Genomic DNA, 21,502 nt, shown 5'->3' on the forward strand with positions numbered 1-21,502 from the left:
TTGCTATTTGTTAATTACATAAAGAGGCGTGATGATGCCGGTGTTATTGAGCATAGGCTTTATCTTTATCTCATTAATGTTTCTTATTCAGGTCTCTCTTAGAAAAGAGACCATAACCTCAATCACTGTGTGATTATATAAAAGTAGAAAAATAAGTAAAATACAGAGGAGGAGAATAGAATATGAAACAGCCTTTATTTCATTAAAAACTAAATGAAAAATACGAAATAGGAGCGCTATTCCTGACCAGTGTGTCAAAAGACATGCAGGCCAGGGAAACGAAACAAACAACCCAAAGAATCTCTTTATTAATAGCCTGTAAAATGACGTGTTTTCTCCTGCGGGACAGGAGAAGACACAAAATCAATGCATCTCTATTATTGTGCGGGCATAAATTCTCAGAGTTTTGCGGGAGCGGGCGGGAGTGGACATACACACGTTGCGGTTGCGGGCGGTAATGGTCAGAAATTCAGCAGGAGCGGGATGAAGAAAACAGTCCCGTGCAGGGCTCTATGTGGTGGACTAGCCGCCCACAGCGACATGCCAAACTGCGTCGGAAATAACATGACTTTGTAACGTGAAACTGTGGCTATGGCTGAAAAGGGGTGACCAGTGGGGTCAGTGGTACAGCATGCCACTTGGACAAAGGCCGAGGGTTGATCAACTTCGGTTGTATCGCCTGGAGGAGGGTGTCTGTTGCAAGACCCGAAACACCCAATGAGGCCAGGATACAACACTGATGTGTCCAAATATGAGCATCAGAAGATGTATGAAGAGCTGTTATTAGGTGTTTTTACCAATTTAAATCACCAGGTTCGGAAAGTAAGAGACCTCTGTGGATAATTCAGCTCACAGTAAAACCTCCTGACCATCTGGATCAGAAAAAGGTGAGAACACATTTCCTTATGAGAGAAAAGGGGTGAGCACACAACAGCATGTTGCGGGCATTGGAGATGCACTGATTTGTAACATGAAACTGTTTTATTCAGTGTTTCTGGCAGTTTTAAACACCTGGTCTGTTTGACTGGGAGAGGAAGACACCTCCGGTATCATATATGGAGAAGATGATGTTTGTTCTTATGTTAGAAACTGGAGAGTTAAAACTCCCAAGTTTGCTTCCTCCATCAAACTGACATGTCTAGAGGCATTGCAGGCAGAGAGACAACTCACCTATCTCCAACTCGCCGTCCTCCATCAGCATGTCAGCATTGGGCACTTCTGGAGGAGGCTGGCAAACCCTTAATTGGTAGGCTAGGAGAACAGACACAGCAGAGGAGGGGAGAGAGGACAAAGAGAGGGACATCTTATAAGAATATGTGAGAGGAAATGTGGTCGGTAAGCCTAACCTGGGTAAGAAAGGAGAAAAAAAGACTTTGCAATGTTTGGAAACTGGCAATTTTACCCTCACAAATGTGCAAGCTTCCAGTTGTCTGTGCCTGGAGGAACTGCCCAGAGAGTGAGAAATATTGGAGAAAACCAAATCGCGGCACAACCTGTTTTCTGTCTATTTTATTTAATCTTACTGGTTTCAGTTTAACTTCACTTTCTAAGTTCAGATGTTCAGGCTGGCAAACCATGGAATCAAAAACAGACCGGCTACACAGATACAGCATCGCCCTGAATCATAAAAAGGAACTGACTTCACAGCTACTGAGCTGAGGGCTGTAATCAATATTACTGCATGACCATAGATCACTCACTAACAGAGGGAGAGAGGGAGAGAGAATACAGAAAGACACAGACATAGAGGGGGAAGGACTAAGGCAGAGAGAGGGAGAAAGGGCTGAGGGCTATAAGTCAGGATGAAATTGACTATGAAAATGAGACCTGCCAATAGTATCTGCTGCTCTCATGCATATCAAAGCCCTGTGGTCTCTATGTGTGTGTGTGAGCGCCAGTATGTGTGCATGTCTGAGTGTGTGCGCGCAGCTGTGTCTGTGCTTGTGTGCATGAGAGGAGAGGAGAGGATCACTGTGAGCAGTCATTGATCTCACTAAGCTCCAAGACCATTTTTTATAGCTACTTCCACATTCATGCCACATTGGCCTTCTCAGTCTCACGTCCATGACAACATTATCTGCCACTGTATGGTCCTTGTCTCTGCGTGGGAGCACTAGCATTCAGAACCTTGACCCAGAGATAAATAAATAAATAAATATAAGGACAATGATTTCGATAAACACCCCCAAGACAGTGGCTTGATGCTTCCTTTGGGCTTGATTTGGCATTTCAAACCAAAACTGCACTTTCGCAGCTGTCTCAGATGCAAACTGTGACATTCTGAATTTCACTAGCGTCACTGAAGGGCGCTGAAGAAGAAATGTTAAAAGTTTGTCTCTTATTCCTCCCGCTATTCTTCCTGTATTTATTAACGAAGACTTTAAGTCATCCCCACACTACAACATTGTGGTTACCTCTCACTCTCGCCTGTCTCTCGTGTTATATTGTCTAATAAAACAGAAGTGACAAAATAATACTAACAACCACCACCATACATGTCATCCCCTCTCCCTCTTATCCATCATCCCCTGTCACTCTTTCCTGTACATCCTCCAATAACGCAGAAATTGAAAATAAACTTGAATCCATCAGATGGTACTGTTCCTGTGTGAGGGTGACAGCTGACAGTTAAAACCTGCCAACGGAAATTCATTAACAGTGTGACATCTGTCTGAAAAAAGGAAAGCCCGCTCAAAAAAAGCAACTTGATATGTTTTCACTAAAGAGCACTGAGCAGAAACTTTTGTGAAGAAGGAAGTGCGAGCGTCACGAGGGAGAGGGCGGAGGATGTACACATATTTGACTGAATGACAAACTGTGTTGCGAAGGGGAGAAGGAGTGGAGACAGTAAAGACTCATTAGGAGCCATTCTGTCAAATTAAAACCTCATCCCAAAAAATGCAGCTTTTCAGGAACACTTCTGACAAGGATGAGGAATATAAACAGCATTTCTTTACTGTGTGGTGAAAATCCTGCATTGCCAAAGTAAAAGATTCAGTCAGAAAAAAAGCCATTTTTAGTTTGATGATGACGGCTGTCGAGATGTGAGGTTCATCTGAAAGTATTTTCTAAAGCTTTGGAAACTCTCTCATCATTTAGTTAAAAGTAAAAACATTATGGGATTAATTTTATGAGATTTCTGCATTACGACGAACACTAGTCAGTAAAAAAAAATGTAATTAAAAACAGCAGAGATAACATACTGTACTACCCTGCTCCCAAATATGACGAGGTTTTCTCATGTATGCACGCTGATGTACTACTGTTTATCCATTGTCTGAATCACTGGTGGTCAGCACAAGAAAAGATAACGTAGTTTGAGAAAGCATGGAGTTAAATGTTTTTCACATGAGAGTGGGCCAAATAGACAGAAGCCAAAGAGTCTAAAGATGGATGTTTGCAGGCAGACAGGCGAAACAAGGGGGAAAAAAAGACAATTGGGGAGGGTTTTCATCTTAAACAGAGTTTGGAAACAAAGGGAAATCTAAGCGCACTGAAGGACCACGGCGAAGAGACTGAAATGAAATGAAAACCTGAATGGCACAGACAGTTTTGACATGGAGAAAGAGCAGCTCAGGACCAGCAAAAATGCAATCTCCACGACCCTGCGGGGGGAAGATGACTGTTTGTGTTTATGTGTGTACGATGGCAACATAAAAACAATCAGGCTATTGTGCAAAAAGAGACTTACTAACACACAAACCATCACTGAGGGTATCGTCTCATGAAAAGATCCTCATTTTTACGAGTCTAATTATTGTTAAACAAATGACAAGGATGACTTAGTTGCATGACATTAAACAAAGTGATTTGAACGTAATCAGAATATCAAGTAGTTTGCTTTTCTTTAGGTTGTGTCCTGCTTTTATTGTGTGGTTTAAAGTTACAGCTATTATTCTGAGAAACAGATGAAACCAGATTTCCTGTGTGAACCAAACAGAATGATTGTGACATTGTGTAAAGCATACAGAGCGCTGTTGGCAGAGTAATTTCGGGGTTTTATCAATGTTTGGTGACGAGCAGGGTGACATTTACTCTGTATATTAGAGATAATTGAGAACTCAAGATGGAAATATCTGAAGATGACTAGAACAATAAACACAGATCATCATCCCCAGCAGGACAGTGCACCCTTCCACACCATAAAAGCTGCTCAGGAATGAACCGAGGAACAGGACAAAGAGCTCAAGGTGTCGACTTTGCCTCCAAAACCCCAGATCCCAATCTGATTGGACATTTCAGGGACATGCTGGTACCCCAGAGGTATCCCCGATCCACGGTGGGTCCTCCTTGGACTGGACTTGACTCTGACCTGTCAAGGCATGGACACAGGACCTCTAGGGGGTGTTAACTGGCATCTGGCACCAGGGCGTTACCTTCAGATCTTCTGAGTCCTGTGGGATGTGAGGTGGGGTACCAGTACGTCCCATAGATGTTTGATCAGATGGGGATCTGGGGAATTTGGAGGCCAGGTCAACACCTTGAACTCTTTGTCATGTTCCCAAGGCTATCCCTGAGCAGTTTCTCTGGTGTGGCATGGTGTACTGTCCTGCTAGGGGGCCACTGCTACTGGGGAGTGCTGCTGCGCTCTCAAGTAGCATCCACATAAATGTCAGAACCAAAGGTTTCCCAACAGAACATTGCACTGTAACAAGATGATCAATGTTGTTCACTTCACCTGTCAGTGGTTTTAATGTTTTGGCTGATCAGTGTATGTAAGGTGCAACATGCAACCATGAGCTCCAAAATATGGAAAGAATTCAGTTGGAAAAGTCTGGTTTTTCATTACTCCCAAGACTTAAGTCCTTTACACAGTTTTTTTTTTGTGTAGTTCATGTGCACATTAGTCTGAGTGGGCGGAAGTTCGCTGCATAGATCAGCCTCTCATTGGGCGGAACGAGCCACCCGCTGAAGTCCCGCCCTACCACCTCTGGTTTTGTAGCAGTTTTCAAGCGCACCGTTGCTGTGGCACTATGTGTGGCACCGCCAAGAACGATTGTGATTGGCTGAAAGAAATAAAAAAAGCTGGGGTGTTTTTTTTCTCCAATCTTAAAGTGAGAGTCGGCGCAGACAGACCTTTTTTTTCTTGAGAAAGGTCCGGACCTTTCTTTTCTTGAGAAAGGTCTGGTGAGCGAGACTATGTGCACATCAATATTTTTCCAAACTGTTGTATTCGCCATGAGTACCTTCACACAGGAAGTAAATATTATGCGGCTGAAAAAGTTGCATGATTTTTTCAGATTGAGGTCAATTTTTTGGAGCTTTTGCACCACAAACAGAAGCATCAACCAATCACATTGTGTGGAACAGATGCCATATCACAACATCACGACAATGGTGGACCTGTTACAACCATATATCCATGGCTGCAACTGTCGCAAATTCACGCCATTGCCCGTATGAATAGTCCTGGTGCAAAATATGAGCAGGTGAGTATTCCACACTTTCATGTTGTGTATTGGTCATGCCTCCGTTGTGGAAAGGCCTTAAAAGTATATTTTCATCTAAACAACAGACCTGTTGGAGACAGTGTGTAGAGAAAAATGTGGCTCACACTCATGCATTTTGGTAATGTCAGAAACCATGTAAAATTGGGATGATGTATGGGTGCAGTTGAAAGCAATATTAGGGCATGAATTGCCCAAGACATGTATTGTGCTATATTTATGTAACCTGACACACGAAAATACACAATATCAGGACCAGTATCTCATTAAAATTCTATTAGCAGCGAACACAAAGGCAATCACAAAGAAATGGTACAAAGACAACCCCCCTACGCTCGGATTCGGCTGGACATTGTCAAAAAGATTTACGATACGGAAGGACTCACACATGTTCTGAGGATTCAACAAGCAGCTTTTCATGAATAATGGAAAAAGTGAGCTGCTCACAAGACCCATCATACAGACACAACTAGAACCTCTACATAATAGATAAGTTGCACCAAACGGTTGTACGTAAGCTACAGCTATTAAAGTATTTTCTTTTAATCTGATAGCAAAGCTTTAGAATAGAGGAAATTGTCACTGGTGGCAAACCATGGTGACGAGACATGGTTTATGTTTGCACAGATTAAGTTGAAAGATGAATGAACTTCTTAGTGAAAGCTGCTTTTTTTCCTTTTCTTTTTTGAACAAACCAGCGTTGTGCAATGTTATTTTCCTTCCAACAACAGCAAAGCTACTGCACACTACCACAAGACAAAAGGTGCTGGGTGCTAGAAAGTAGCATATGAAAAATGAATTACACCCCATCGACAAACATTCAGCAGCTCAAGTGTTGTTTTCCTTGTGCAAAGCTACATTTTTCTTCAACAGCAGAAACATCTATGTATTACACATGGTGATATGATTCTTGCCTTCCACTGATCACTAGCCATGTTTCCATGAACTTGGTTTCATGCATTTTTTGAAGTATCACACAGAAACTGAAAAATAGGTCTTTTAATTATCGTTTAATATGCCGCTTATTTACACGATTAATCGATTAATCATTTGATCTATGTGTAAGGTGTGTATTTAAGAAGCTAGAACCAGCAAATGTTTGACATTTTTACTAAAAAAATGACCAAAATGATTCGTCAAAAGAGAAAGAGTTGATGCAATAAATAAATCTTAATCTCCAAATAGGTTCTGGCTACAAATGCATGATATTCAATTTTTTGCCAATATTCAATATGCCGATATATAACAACTTATTTGGCCAATAGCCGATACCGATATATATATATATATATATATATATATATCTATATATATATATATACTTTTTCCCCCACCTAATTTTAGTGAATATCAAGTCTCTTCTATAGTGGATTTAACATCATATTATGCATGCATATTCTTGCCGTGATGGCCCACCAGCAGATGGAGACATGAAATACAATACTTTTCAATGTATGTAATATTCATTAATTGTACATTGTAATAGGTCATTTAAAAGCTGATATCGGCCGCTACTGCTGATGTACCGATATTACAGTATCACCATGTTGGCTGATTCTCATTTTAAGGCTAATATCAGCTGATACTGGTGACGTGCTGGTACTATCATGCGTCCCTAGTTCTGACATACCAGCATTTAACTCACACAACAATATCAGCTACTTCCACTGTCATTGTCTTCCCGTGCATTAGAATCATTACATCATGTTCTCTTTGTCTCAAGACAGGATGAAACATGTCCAATTGAAACAACTATCCAAAGATCTCTCTCCGTTTTTCTCTCACAGATGGGTTAAATGGCCTAGGTGACTTGTTTTGTTTCCAGTTTGCAACTTCCATTTCTGCTCTGTTCACTGGCAGATTACAGCGATGTGTAAAACGTAGCCTGTACCACACACTTCCGATGAAACTACACTTTGTGAAGCCTTGTTTATTCGCTCCAAAGCAGTTGATGAAAATGCATCTAATTCACATTTCTTTTGTGCAACTGAGTGGAAACATGGCTACTGATCTAAAGGATCACTGCAGTATGTTATTAGCATGTATGGGCAAGAAACCAACTGGTCTACTCATTCTATAACCAAGCGAGACCTGGAAAAAGGGATTCAATACCACCAAAAAGTGAATCACATATCACATACTTTGCTTTAGTATTGTATGACTCATTCATAAACCCACCTGCTATCATTTAAAGTGACTGGATATACACTCAGCGGGAGTAGTGGGATTCAAAAACGCCTCAGTACACTCAAAAATGAAACGAGATTGATAAAAGTCATGAAATGTTGACCAAATGTAAAGGTGCTCAATAACTCTGAAGGGAACCTTTTTGCAGTAGCCATGACAACGAAAACTATCAATAGCACCACCGTGACTAATGTATTATCACTGTGAAAGGCTGCCACAAAGACAAAAGTTCCGGTGAAAGACTAAACTTTATGAGTCAGAATAAGTCAGAAGAAGCAGGTCTGAGTGGAACGTAATGAGGATGAAGTTGAAGAGAGTCTAACACAACAACAAACAGATCGATGCCATCACTGCGGCTACAGCTAATGATAGCATTATAGTTTAACGCCATACCTTGGGACAACAAAGCCAACTGCAGAGGAAGTTATTGAGAATGGCATTTTAACCGAACAAACTCAATCAAATGTTTCCCACACTAGCTCTGTGACAGAATTGATAATGCTGTTACTGTCTCACCATGGTAGCTCAAGACAAAGAAGCCGGCTCCGGAGAAGTCGGAGTGGAATTTGATGAGGATGATGTTGGAAGTCGAGTAGACAGACTCCAAAGCTGTGTTCCCACTAAACTGGCCGATCTGAGGAGATGACTGGTCTGGACCATCCCTGCGAAGAAATAAAGAGAGAAACACAGACATGCATACAGAAAGCTTGTGTTACAAAGGGGGTACTTAGAGACTAAAGACTCATAAAAGAATGGACTTGATCTTTCTTTATAGAACAATGAAAGGGAAAAGTCAACCTAAAACATAATTTGAATAATTTATTGCAGTCATCTCTGACAGTTAAATGGCTATTTGTGATCATGAAGTGGTTTCTCTGAGGCTAGAAACAAAGATAGAGGAGACTTGACGATATTCATGAGGCAAAACCTGGAACTGCTCCATTGACTGCGAATGGAGTCGGACATTGTGTGACAAAGTGCCGGCGCCCGGAGTGATTGTGCACGGGTATGGGCTCATCTTCCCTCTCAAAACAATCCAAACTACAATGTCACAAAGCTCATTTAGCCATAAAACCTTCACAAACTCAGATCCCACTCACGGACAGAAGACCAACTCCTTTTTGTCTCTCGATAACAACACAGTTCAAAGCCCGGGCTCTCTTATTCTTGCTTTGGGATGCTCAAGTTCATAAATATTGATTGAACTGTCGTCAGGTCATAAGAATAACAAATTTGAGTCCTGTTGTAGACTTGGCTTTAGTTTTGCCACTAATATCAGCCTGGCATTCATGAAAAGTTGCACAATTACCACAGAAGGCAGGCAGGAAGATATCCGTCAACTGGCAGGTCAGGCTCTCTGTGCAATGTCGTGAGCATATTTCACCTTTAATGACCGACCCACCAGCTGTCAGACTGGAACTAACCAATAGCTGGCTCATTATCAGTGATTAAAAAGTATCATCATGAAGTTAAATGGAATGATTATTTCCTGCTGTTAAGTGTTTTTGGATGAGGCCAATTATACCTGTCAGGTTATGTAAGGAATCATCTGCTGCTCTGATTCACATTGAGCGGTTCAGTTTCATTCATTGCTTCCCACTGCTGATTATTGCTGATGCTAACACACCATAACATTTATGTGCACATTACGGCAACATACACAGCAAGGAGAAGTGGTGAGGTGTATCAGGTCACGCAAGGTAACATCTGTGACATACATGATAATCCTTACAATAAAATCCTGTAGTAAGCCTCCCTGTATGAGACCAATTAGCAGACTAACTGACTGTCAGGTTGGCTTGCTCTGGACTGAGGAGACTGCTGTGAAAATCACACCTTTACCACTGACACTGTGCTCTCTACAGGGAGCCAACTTTGTGGCTGTGTGACTGAGATTGTGAGGGTTTTTTTGTGCGTGTTTGTGTGCAGTTGCTGTCTTTGCTTTGTGTGAGTTCAGCAGTTTGTCCACTTTTCGATCTGACAGCAGGGTCAGGAACACGCTGTGCGACCAATTCGTGGAATTCACAGAATTGGCTGTGGGTGGACAGCACATGGCTCAACAGTGTTGCGGTGTGGGAAAGGGAGGCTGCATATTACAGTCATGAGCTGCGTCTATAGATACACTATAAACACCCAAACAATAAACCAGCTGCACCCCAGTGGTTGAAGAAAACAAGCTGTTGTACTTGATCGTACTTGAAGCAACTACAACTCTGTGCAGCAAAAGAGAAGTAGTTCTCTAAGTCAAGTGTGTTTAGATACCCAACAAGCTTTCACATTTGATTAATATGTTCGCATTACACCAAGTGGCAACCTCCGGGGATGAAAAATAAAGCCAACACACAAGCGCCAAAAACTGCAGTACCTCTAATGGCCACTTGAGGTTGGCTCCAATCAACCATGCTAAAAATGCAGGGATGTTTACACCCTGGTACAAAATCCAGTTTTGGTCTCTGAAGCCAATTTCCCACTTTCTCAACAACTGTACTTTATATGTAACTCATGCATTTACACATATTTGATTCTTAAATTTAAGCATGATTAAGGATGTGGCCTGATGGTAGCGGTTGCTGGATACCCAGAGCTATACGGCCCGATGATGGACAGCAGGTTGTCAAACTGCCCACGAGTCATCCTAAAATATGCCTAGAGACGACCACCATTGAGGTGAAGCTCCTGGACCAACTGGTGGTACTCCCCATGACCCACCCTCTTTTTTAGAGTCTCATGTACCCCCACAGATCTTCATTTCCCTGTGCCCAACAAACTATTTGCTGACAGCCCTGTGCTACAGCAAGTACACTCTGCCTCAACATTTTAGTAACGAGCTACTAATTACTGTGAAATATATACGATGAATAAATTCACGGAAGATTGATTACACAGAAAGGTCAGGATAAGGAGGTGATGGCATGGTTGCCTGGCAACAATTTAAAAAAACGCAGCAAACTTTTTTTTTTTTTCCCTAGCGGCATTCAATTAAATAGAAGAAGGCAGTGCGCCCCGTGTTTTGCAACTTGCAAAACGCTTTCTGTATGGCCTAAGAAGTGTGATGATCAGTTTTTCTGGTAAAAACTTTTGATTTCATTTGTTTGTTTTCATGTAAATGCACAATGCTAATCAAGCTAGCAGCTAGCTTTAGGGTTAGCTCCACCCTGCCATCCAAAATTCGTCACTTCTAAAATATAAGACGCAAAACTCGAGGCTTCAAAATTCGAGTCCACAAACCGATGGGTGACGTCCCAGGGACTATGTCCATTATTTTGTGTGTTAAATACTATTTAGCAGCATTTTGATGAGGGAGACAGCTCATTTGCAAAGATATGATAACTGTTAAATCATTTAAGGTATCGAGCAAACTGTCAAACATTCTCTGGGTCTTGCATCTTAAATTGAGTATCTGCTGCTTTTCTTTTATTTCTTCATTATTGTAAATTAGCATTTTTTTCAATCACTGGTCGGACAAAACTGGCTTTCAAACTAATTTGTAATTTGAACTGCGTAGACAGAAATTTCTGGTCAAGACTTAATGATTGGTGCTTAGCAGCATCTATTAGCTGTTGGTTGGTTAAACTCTGACTATGAGACTTTTTCACCTTAAATGTGAAAACTAGCAAAATAAGTTTCCACAGCCTGTTGTTTACAGGAGCTGTATACATTCAGATCGTTGTTTGAATTAAATGGGTCCTGAGGTGCATTTAGCTGGAAACCTTTGTGTTTGTAACAAAATAAGAACCTCCTAAAGTAAAGTTTTCCCCAAAGGTGAGACAGACTTAACCAGAGACTCGGTCAAATAGTGGTAGATGTCATTGTAACCGACCTCAGGTCACTCGATGGGAACATTCATTCGGCAAGGGAATAGAGTCACTGTTTTTAGCTTACAATGTTTAATTTCCTGGTGTACCTGGCTTTCTCTGGAGGAATAAGATTATTAAAGTAATTCTTTGATATAGTCAGTGTTCTACACTTGTGGGTCATCCAGGTGCATGTCGGGAAAAGGTTCATTTTGTTGGCAGACTTTCTGAATAGATAACAGAGTTTTTAGTTCTGATAATTCTAAAGAGTTTCCTGGGGGCTGTGAAAACAGCCAAACCTGGAAATCTGGAACGTTGACAGTGCTTACATCATAACAGGCTAACAAAAGTACAAGACAGACATTTGGTCCTTCTGTTGTGCTCTATAAATACACAGGAACGCATCAGCAGCAAACCATGTCTCACACTGCGGCTGTTGTGTTTTCCCTGCCTCGCCCTGCCTCTCCATGTCTGTATGCCAGGTGACGTTTCTAAACTGTTGATGCTGCACCCTGCTGTCTATTTACCTCGGGTATTGAGAAGGGGCAGCAACATGGCAACCATAGAAATACATTGTAAAGCCTATTTATGGTTCTGCTGCCACCCTGTTCCTGCAGATAACTATGTAACATGGTATCTAAGCACTGTTTAAACATTTTGCATTGACAAAATGTCTGCTGTTGCCAATGGCTGCTTCCCTTAAGAAGAATAATGAAGTGAGAAGCCAAGGCTGGGCAGGTAGGGAGAGAAAGATGTATTGTATATTACATACAGGACCAACTGAGACTTGGAGATAGTGTGAAGAGCAGAGGGAAGGGGAGAGAGACTTATGGGTAAAGAGAGACAGATAAAACATGACAAGAAGGAAATTATGTCAGAGTAGCTTTATATTCAAGGGAAGATGTCTGTAGTCATAGTAACCCTTGCAGGAATTTAGCCAATTAGTGGCCAGCTCTGAAAAGATGTTAAAGAGCATGACATCCTGTGTGAGAGAGATGGTGTGTGCATGTGTGTGTGGCAGAGGTTCTCCGCTCTCAGTTGTCATATGTGGTTCAAGTTAAATGCAATTTAGTGAAAAAACAAAAACAATTCTGAGTGAAATAAATCTTGATAAAGCAGAAAAGGTGGACGTGATTGACAAGCAGCAGCACAGTGCCAGTTAAAGAAATCCTGGACCTGCAAAATGGCCTCTTGCAAATCACTTATTTACCACGTTAGATTGAATTCATGAAGAAAACTTTGTTCTTCCGGCATGCCTCCACAGTGAACAAATAATACAAAAAAGGGGAACAAACTTCATGACTTGAGGTCATGATACAACTCCTGCAGTATAATCCAAGTCTCACTTACCCAATTACTTTTTCACTAAAACATTATGATTTAAAACACGTCAGTACAAACAGTCTCATGCACAGCTGAGTAGTGCACCTCAGCAGGCACATGCATTGAAACTTTGCTCAAGTGGAGCTCATATGCACGCACATGCTCAGGCATGCTCAGCTGCACTACTTCAAGGCAGAAGTGTTTTAAATAGTAAGGCTTAAGAGAAAATTCATGTGTTTAGGAAGTGCTGACCAAAAGAATGAATAAATTAGATCTTACTGCACGAGCTGTGTGAAAATTTGTAAATGGATGTTTTGATTTAATTTTGCGGTTGTTGAAGGTGGTCCCTAAAGACAGGCCTTCCAAAACAAAGTTATAAAGGGCTTTACACAAAATAACAAACGATACACAATATTTAAAAAAATAAATAAATCAATGGCAGTTTAAGGGCCTGTTTATATGGTTCCATATACTTCTGAAAACGGGTATTTATCTTTGCGTTTGCACCTATCATTTACACGTAACTGCTGTTTTTCTCGAGGAAAACAGAGATTTTCAAAAACGGCTTCCAAAGTGAAAGTTTTTAAAAAATAACCTTTTCTATGGAGACATGTAAACAGGATAGACTGAGATTTTGGAGAACGATGACGCTACAACGCAGTTTATGCATGTCCATTAGGCGCACAGGAACCACAACAACAATGGCGGATATATGCCAGGTTGTTTATGTTTTGTTAGCACTTTTGGGACTACTTACGAGCTTACAAATGAACTTAGCACTGCTGCATCAACATCACCGCTACATCGGCGCACAAAGACATCTGCTGTGCCCAATATTAGTAAGTGCATAGCAGCTAACTATGCTACATAAGGTTAAAATATAGTCTATCATTGTTTTAATCACTTGCGCCAAGCATGTGCACGCGCAGAGCGTTCTCCTATGGTGTTTGACATATGGTGTATCGCCACCTACTGGCCTGGCATGCTAGTTGCAGCAAAAAGATGCCGTTTTTGCGTTTTCGTGTGGGATATCGTTTTCACAACTGATTTTATAAACCCCCAAGTTTTTTTTTATTTTTTTATACAGGATAAATAAAAATCTGTTTTTATTTGTATCAGTATCTGTGTAAACAAGGCCTAAATGTTACACAACATGGTACAAAAGGATCTATACATAAGACAGAGTAAAGTAAAATAAAATAAAAACAAAAATCAATAGAATAAAAGTTGAGGGAATGCCTTTGTATGTATGTACAGTAGGCTTTAAGAAGTGACTTACAGATAAAATGGCTGGGTGAAAAGCACAAAAATAAAAATTTGTTTTTAAGAGGGATTTTAAATTGGATAAGGAACTCGCCAGTCTGATTTCCGCAGGGAGGTTGTTCAAGAGTGTGGGGGCCCAAACAGAAATGGTTCGGTTACCCTTGATATTCAGCCTAAATTGTGGAATGGCGAGCCACAATTTGAGGACCTCGGGTTACAACTGGGCACTCAGAGTCAGACGATCTGAGATGTACTTAGGTGCGAGTGGGCCCTAAAGGTTATCAATAATATCTTGAAATTGATTTTATAATGTACCGGAAGCCAATGAAGAGAGGCTAAAATGGGAAGTATGTGCTCTTTTTTGTTTTTTTGTGAGTCTGACTGCTGAGTTTTGGACAAGTTGCAATTTGTGTAAACTCTGTCAACTATGACATATGAGGAGCGAATTACAGCTAGTATGAATTCAAGTAAATAAAAGCACATATAACAATCAGTATCTTGACATTGGATGGAAAATCACTCACCAGACGGTAATGTAGTCATATATGGGCTCAGTGCTCAGTACGGTAAAATTGATGTAAATCCCGTGTCCAGGAGGAACTCTGACACTCCACACACAGTCCTGGAAGTTGGGGTACTCCTCAGGGTGACCAGGAGAGTAAATGGTTCCATTTAACGATGTGATGTTGCCACCACAGAGAGCTGTGAGACAGAGTATTAACAGAATTACCCTTAATAAATTACCAGCAAATTAGTATCACTATTGCGAAGCTTTCTTAATTGCCTGGATGACCGAGAGAGGACACATCTCTATAAGTCATGTAATGACCACTAGATAACTCCTTAATACCTTCAATAAATTGTCATTACAGTTTTATTTCACTTCTGCAGAGCAGGTATTCCTCGGGAGTGTAGGTGTTGCTTGTCTGTGGTGTGATGCTGCCACAGCTGACAGCTATGGGACGGAATATTTATAGTTTTATAAATTAATTTCGGCCTTAAATGGATGTTAGTGCTCTAAAGTGTAGTCTTTAACATAAAAAAGAATAAAATGAAATAATATCAATTGGATAAGTGTGCAGTTACCGGTCATAAAGTTAGAATAATATTATTTAATGACATCATTTCACTGCTGGAAATGTATGATAAAAACATGCAAGGCAGACACCCATCTCATTTCCTCCACATTTATTCTATATTTTTTATATTGTAATTAAGGTTCCTCCATTCATCCAATATACAGAGGGGTAGATCTAATTTCTGTGTTGACTTTCAAGTTGCATATGCTTGATGTGTTACCTTCACATCGTGGTAACGGGTGATTCCAGTTCCTGCTGATTCCATGTAAACATGTGAGGGAAGCCTCCCCGATCAGAGAGTACCCAGGCAGACATTCAAACGACACCGTCATCCCGACACTGAAGTCTGTGCCGATCACAATGCCGTTTCGAAATGGCCGAGGGTCTGGGCAACTCTGGAGCTGGTAGGCTTGAGAGACAATTACCAAGATTAGTCAAGGAAAACAGAAAGTTGTTCATATACGAGAGACAATAAGTGCATCCTATCGAACACTGAATCAGTCAGCACAAGAAAAGACTAACTCATAATTCTTCCAGTTTGTTTTAGATGAAGACCTTCTGCAACCTGCAACCAAAATTTTAAATAACACTAAGATATGAAATGCTGGAGAGGTAAAAAAACAGTTGCAGAATTCTAGATACAGATTAAGATCGCTAACTTTTTGACGAGAGAATCAAACACTTTTTCTTCTGATGTTGCCAAACACCCTCAAATTAAATCTGACAGTCTGTCATTTAAACATTTTAGTCACAGTGACTTTTCACAGTCACAGTTACAAGAGTCAAGTGTTTGCATGACTGCAGAGAGACATGAGACTGACAAACATTAGTAGAAACAATGGGAGTGGAAATAATAAAACTGCCAGTGTTCACATTATTGTTTCACTGTTTTAAAACACGTTGGCAGTGCCCCTGTCAGGAGATAAAAGGTATTATTCATCAGCCGCAGTCATTTGCACATTAATGGAATTAGCCGTAACACATTCAGGCCATCTACAAGATTTGTCATAATAAATATAAGACTGCTGAAAACCTTTTTAAGTGCCAGATAAATAAATAGAAAACTCATCTCATCACTGATATTAATCCAAAAATGAGGACTTGTGTGCACCCTGTGATTCTCTGGCAAGTGCTTTAGAAGTTAAGAAACTTTTATTTGTTCATTTTTATTATTGTCTGAAAAAGTACATATTTTTGTTGTTGCTTCAGAGAAATTAAGTAATTAGGAAAGTAATAATAAAGACCATGTTTACTCTTAGATTGTGTCTTGGGTGATCGGATCACAAGCAGGCATCGCTTGTCACATGGTGACAACACACTAGCGCTCTATAACTTGCCCATTTTACAACTAGTTGGGTGTGTTGCGTGACCGTCCATTTTTTGCTTTGTGGGAGGAGATGTGTTGGATTCTGCTGACAGTGAAATCTCCAGCTGTACCAACATAACCACGACCACGACTGGCGAGAGTGTGGACATACTAACTGTGAGTGGGGCCCTTTAAGCTTACAGCAGCAGTGATGTGGGCAGTATCAAAATCTGAAAACAAGTGGTCAGGTGAGACACATGATGGACACAGGTGTGAACAGCAATGTGATTTGGCTGTCCACTTGTGATCGAAACACCGAAACACATTTTGAAACAAGGTGTAAACAGGGTCTAAGTCTGACAACCCAGTTTCCAAGTTGGCAACAGTCTCTGTTTTCAGCAAAGCAAAAAGCACAGTCAGACGTCTGCTCATTTTCTTTGCTTAGCAAGTGATCAGTGTACACAAGATGCTGGCGAGGAGCTCGCGGAGACAACATTTACCTTGATATGTGATGTGGAACCCTGGTTTGTTTTGTGAGTAGTCACTGTGGAAGAAGAAGCTGGTCTGGTGGGTGGTGCTGAACAGAGGCTTGGGGATGACTGGACCGCTGAACCGGTCGATGACCGAGCCCAATTCCAGTGTGCCACTGCGGATCTCTAAGTAATCGTGGATTGCTTCGGTCGAGAAGTTCAGAAACTGGAGGTGGATACCTGAGAAAAGTTTTGACATTTAAAGCAATTAGCAAAGCCTGACTGACAGAGAGGACGGCAATAAAATATTTGTAGATGCCTCATCTGAAGCCACTAATCAGCGACGAGGATAAAGGCCACCAAGACTGACTAAGTGAGGGGGTGAGTAATTACAAAAATCAATCAAGAAATGACATAAGCCCTTTTGAGGGCTACAACAAAGTCCCTTCTTTACACCTCTTTTTATTTTTACACAGAGCCCAGTAACGAGAGCTTCATTCTGCTCCAGTGTGCTGTTAGACACCGGCAGTAGAGCTTTATAAAAGATAACAAAGGCATAGCCTGGCAAAAACATCTTTTACCATCCTTCTTGTATGGCAGCTGATTTTGTCCTCTGCTCTAAGGGTAAGGAGCTCCTTGACCGTATGATTAACCCGATCTGGGAACATTTTCAGCTGATGTTCTTCTTTGTGAGTTAGCCGCTAACAGCTACTTTTTAAATCTCACCCGGCGGGTCACACATATAACAAGTCATCAAAAAACCTGTGCCACCCATGATCTCGTCCTGCAGACCGCCTGCAGAGAAGAGAAGTCGTTTTGGTATTATTACTAGCTGCGTTCCCAGGTCTAAGACGAGACCACTCTGTTACCCCTTTCCGTGATCGTTCCTTAAATAAAGCACAGCGAGGCGGGATAATGGTGCAATATTCCCACACTGAGCAGGCAGTGTAAAAGGGGCTATAGATACATGACGAGTGAGTCAGAAAAAGGCAGACACAGAAAACAGATACACAGACAAACAGGGAGAGACACCCCCCTACACACACACACACACATGCACACACACACTCACACCGTTTCTTACTCAAGTTCAAAGTTGACAGTGTTTCTTACCGAAGCCGACAGGTAAGTTGACTGTCCATGTGCAGTCTAATCCACTGGGGTAGTTGCCGGGGAAACCAGGACTTAGAATCACTCCACTTACATCTGTCATAGACCCACCACACTGGGCTGTAGGTAAACACACACACACACACACACACACACAAATGCAGCACAGAAAGTGAAAAACAGGGGAACAGTGGTTTGGCGTTAAAAGCAACACATCAAAAGTAGTACAGCAGACGAAGAGCACTTCTTTTTTAAGACACTGCTGCTGACTGGACACTTGAGTATCTTCAACCTGACATTTTGCATCATTTTGAAAAAACACATTAATATTCTGAGTCTTGAATAAATACCCTTCTTGAATAAATTACCATTGTGCATGTAGATGTCTGTCCAGGGCTTGTTTCCTCTCGTTTGCCTCAGTGCATGCTGATGATCTGGCACACTGCATGTTTATGGCAGACTCTGACTTAGCTTTGCATCAGTTTAAAAGCTTAATCACATTCTGCACAGAATACTAAATAATCAGCTCATCACAGAAGAGCAAATTGATCAAACGGCTTATTTTTCAGAGAGTCAGGGCAGGCAGCGGAAACTGCTTGCATCATTTTCTGCAGCACTGAAGTGGTGCACGTGTCTCGGTATATCCAGACTGGATTGCATGCGTGTGTGTTTGTGTGTGTGCATATATGTACTGTAGGAGAACACCTACCAAGACATAGTGGTACAGGGTAGTTCCATCTTCTAACAGGTCCAGGCATGCAGGTGATATGGGCATTACCCTAGAAATGTAAAAGCAACAACAATATTATCATCATTTAGGAGTGAGGATACTGTCACAGATAATGTATTATTTGGTTTAAATGTACTGTTTTATCTACTCAGCAATAATCAGTATTAATACTGCTGAGCTGTACTAAAGCAGTGCTGCATATTAAAGGCAGGCTCCATCTGCGTTCTTTGCAGTCAAAATTCTTCCACTCATCCGTTAGCAAAGAGCAGCGACATAAGTTACTGCACTGATGCCCTCCCCTCTCTCAACCCCCACGCATGCAGCTCACTGACAGTATGACTGACTGTTATGAATACATGGAGGTGGAAAATGGTGCTATTTTATTATTACTGACCCTTTATTTAACCAAGCGAAGACACATTGAGATTCAATATAGCATAATACTGCATGTATCTTCTATATTTCAACAACTATTCTACTCTCGTATTTTAACACATTCATAGATCCATCAGTGGATTGTAGATAGTCAGTGTATGACCTACAGTAGATGGCGGTCAGCACGCTCCCAGTTTGGAGAAGCAGGCAGGAGTTTAGGGGGAACAGAAGCTAAGCAATATACTGCTGTGGACGTCACGCTAGGTTGGATCCGAAAGTCACAACTTCTTTTATGTAAGGTAAAATTACTATTTTTGTCAATGGAGTGTGGTGGCTGCGGGATGGTGGCAGCAGCAAAACCTATTTTAGCCACCTAAACAAATCAATATCACCTCAAGTGTTCACTATATTTAAAATATTTTTTACCGTTTCCCCTTGCTGTCAGACAGCCTATCCCACCAGACTCCTTTGACAGAAACAGTCATGTAACCTCACAGAACACAGGAAGTGCTGATCCACCACTGCCTCAATTGTTTAGTTTGTTATTGTTATTGTGTGATCTTTGAAACCAAACTAATGTGGCGTCCACAGCGGTACATTGCTTAGCTTCGATAGTGGTACTCCTGTCTCCTGATTCAAAAAAAGCCCGGTTTCCACCACCCACTATGGTACGGTAAAGTTCGGTACAGTGATCACCCCTCTGTTGGGGTACCTAGCACACAGATCTGGTACTAAAAGGTGGAGCTGTGAACATTGCAACCTGTTGATTGGTCAATAGAGGACGGTCACTCTTGCTTGGGTCCAAGTTTTGACTGGTTTTGAGGCTCATGTAACCACTGTTCATGCCGTGGAGAGTTTTATTACTTACCTGTAACTATAAAATGAAAGGATGTTTGCTGCCTGCTGCAACAGCTGGAGTCGGAGAAAAAGTAACTTCATTCACTGGGTCGACTGCCGGCAACTTTTAAGGTGTAACGTTTACTCAATGCATGAGGAGACGATGTGCATCAATCAACACACCTTAAATTTCACTGTGACAACTTTGATCATGACTTTACTTATTATTGTCTCTCTTTGATGACAGACACTTTTAGTAATGAGTGGATCCTCAAGGGTTTATATATATTAATTTTGCCCAGGTTGTGTGAACTGCATATATTCTAATCTTTACTTGGAGGAAAAAAAAGCATCGTGGAGCGTTGTTCCTGTGGGCTCCGGCAGCACTAAACCCCCGAGCTTGCCTGAGAAGGACTAAATGCACAAACCCGCTATTTTTAAATATCCCATGGAGAGAGACTCTCACTGCAGCCTGTTTTGTATTGTTCTGAAAATGTCGACATGCAACCCCATTCTGTGGAGGATACACAAAGTGCAGACTTCCATCTGTGTCACCGGTGAGAAGAAAATACAGCGAGTTCTGGACGGAGCAGTGAGTGACAACAACTCCACATTTAAGGATACTGTTGCAGTGGAAACGCTAAGCGGGCCTAAGGTCTAGGAACCATTTTTGAAGGGTTACTTTTAATTCCAAAGGTACCGTACTGAAAGTGTTTAAAGGAAATGAGGCTAAACTGGCTAAAAAAAATTCTCAAAGAAGGCTCAGCTCAGTCACAAAGAGGCATGTTAGGCAGGCTCAGGGGTTTATATGTAGCAGAGTCATCATGCACAAACCTACGTCAGGTCATGTGGGAAAATGTTTTCAGAAGGGCTTGGGAAAACACCATTTCATGCTACATATACCTCAACTGAAATTAGAATTTTCAGATTTGAATACATACAGAACACTACTGGGAAAACACAGAATTACATTAAACCTCAAAGAAAAAGAAAAAATGATAATAAAGCCGCCCTTTAAGCTTCAGGAAGGCAAACCTCCATTAGAGCTGTACACAGTACTCCACAGAAATTGGGCAGACCACACCAGAGACATACATTATTCAAGAGTTGTGCAAACCACACCAGAGTTGTATGTTTAGTAAGAGCTGGGAAAACCACCCGAGAGCGGGGTTTCCTTCTGATTCACAGCTTGAATAGTTCTTGGTTGGTGCAGCCAGGGGATAAAAAGAGTGAATGGCGGCACATCAGAACAGCTGAGCAGCCTTTAATAATTTCACATACATATCCGACTGTCAGTTTGCATTAAACAACTGCAATTTGTGGCGCATGTGTGTGTTCTGTGCATCTGACATGTCTATCCTCCAGTGCATCTTAATCTCTCAGTAGCTAGAATCTGTGCAGCGAGGCAAGCAGTATATATGTTGTTTTTTTACCTGAAGAGAGTATCCTTGTTCACATGAAAACTGCACGACATCTCCCACCATGAATCTGTCTCCTTGTCTTATTCCATAGTTTGGAGTCTGAGGCTCTGGACACGACTCCAGACCGATAGCTGGTAAGAAATGTGACATATATACGGTT

The 21,502-nt window shown here is 41.3% G+C and overlaps 1 protein-coding gene across 5 annotated transcripts in view; it reads right to left on the reverse strand.

Annotated features, from left to right (window-relative positions):
• The window catches only part of LOC117263130 (CUB and sushi domain-containing protein 3), a 479,142-nt gene that overhangs the window by 53,174 nt on the left and 404,466 nt on the right, over positions 1-21,502 (reverse strand). For all 5 annotated transcript variants that reach the window (XM_033636295.2, XM_033636294.2, XM_033636293.2 and 2 more), the window contains 8 exons: positions 21,355-21,473; positions 18,689-18,758; positions 17,983-18,099; positions 16,900-17,109; positions 15,314-15,502; positions 14,539-14,716; positions 8,151-8,296; positions 1,171-1,251 (listed from right to left, as the gene is read on the reverse strand). In XM_033636295.2, coding sequence (XP_033492186.2) covers positions 1,171-1,251; positions 8,151-8,296; positions 14,539-14,716; positions 15,314-15,502; positions 16,900-17,109; positions 17,983-18,099; positions 18,689-18,758; positions 21,355-21,473 — 1,110 coding nt within the window. The remainder of the gene's footprint in view (positions 1-1,170; positions 1,252-8,150; positions 8,297-14,538; positions 14,717-15,313; positions 15,503-16,899; positions 17,110-17,982; positions 18,100-18,688; positions 18,759-21,354; positions 21,474-21,502) is intronic.

The sequence above is a fragment of the Epinephelus lanceolatus genome, chromosome 16, assembly GCF_041903045.1.
Source record: "Epinephelus lanceolatus isolate andai-2023 chromosome 16, ASM4190304v1, whole genome shotgun sequence".
NCBI lineage: Eukaryota > Metazoa > Chordata > Actinopteri > Perciformes > Serranidae > Epinephelus > Epinephelus lanceolatus.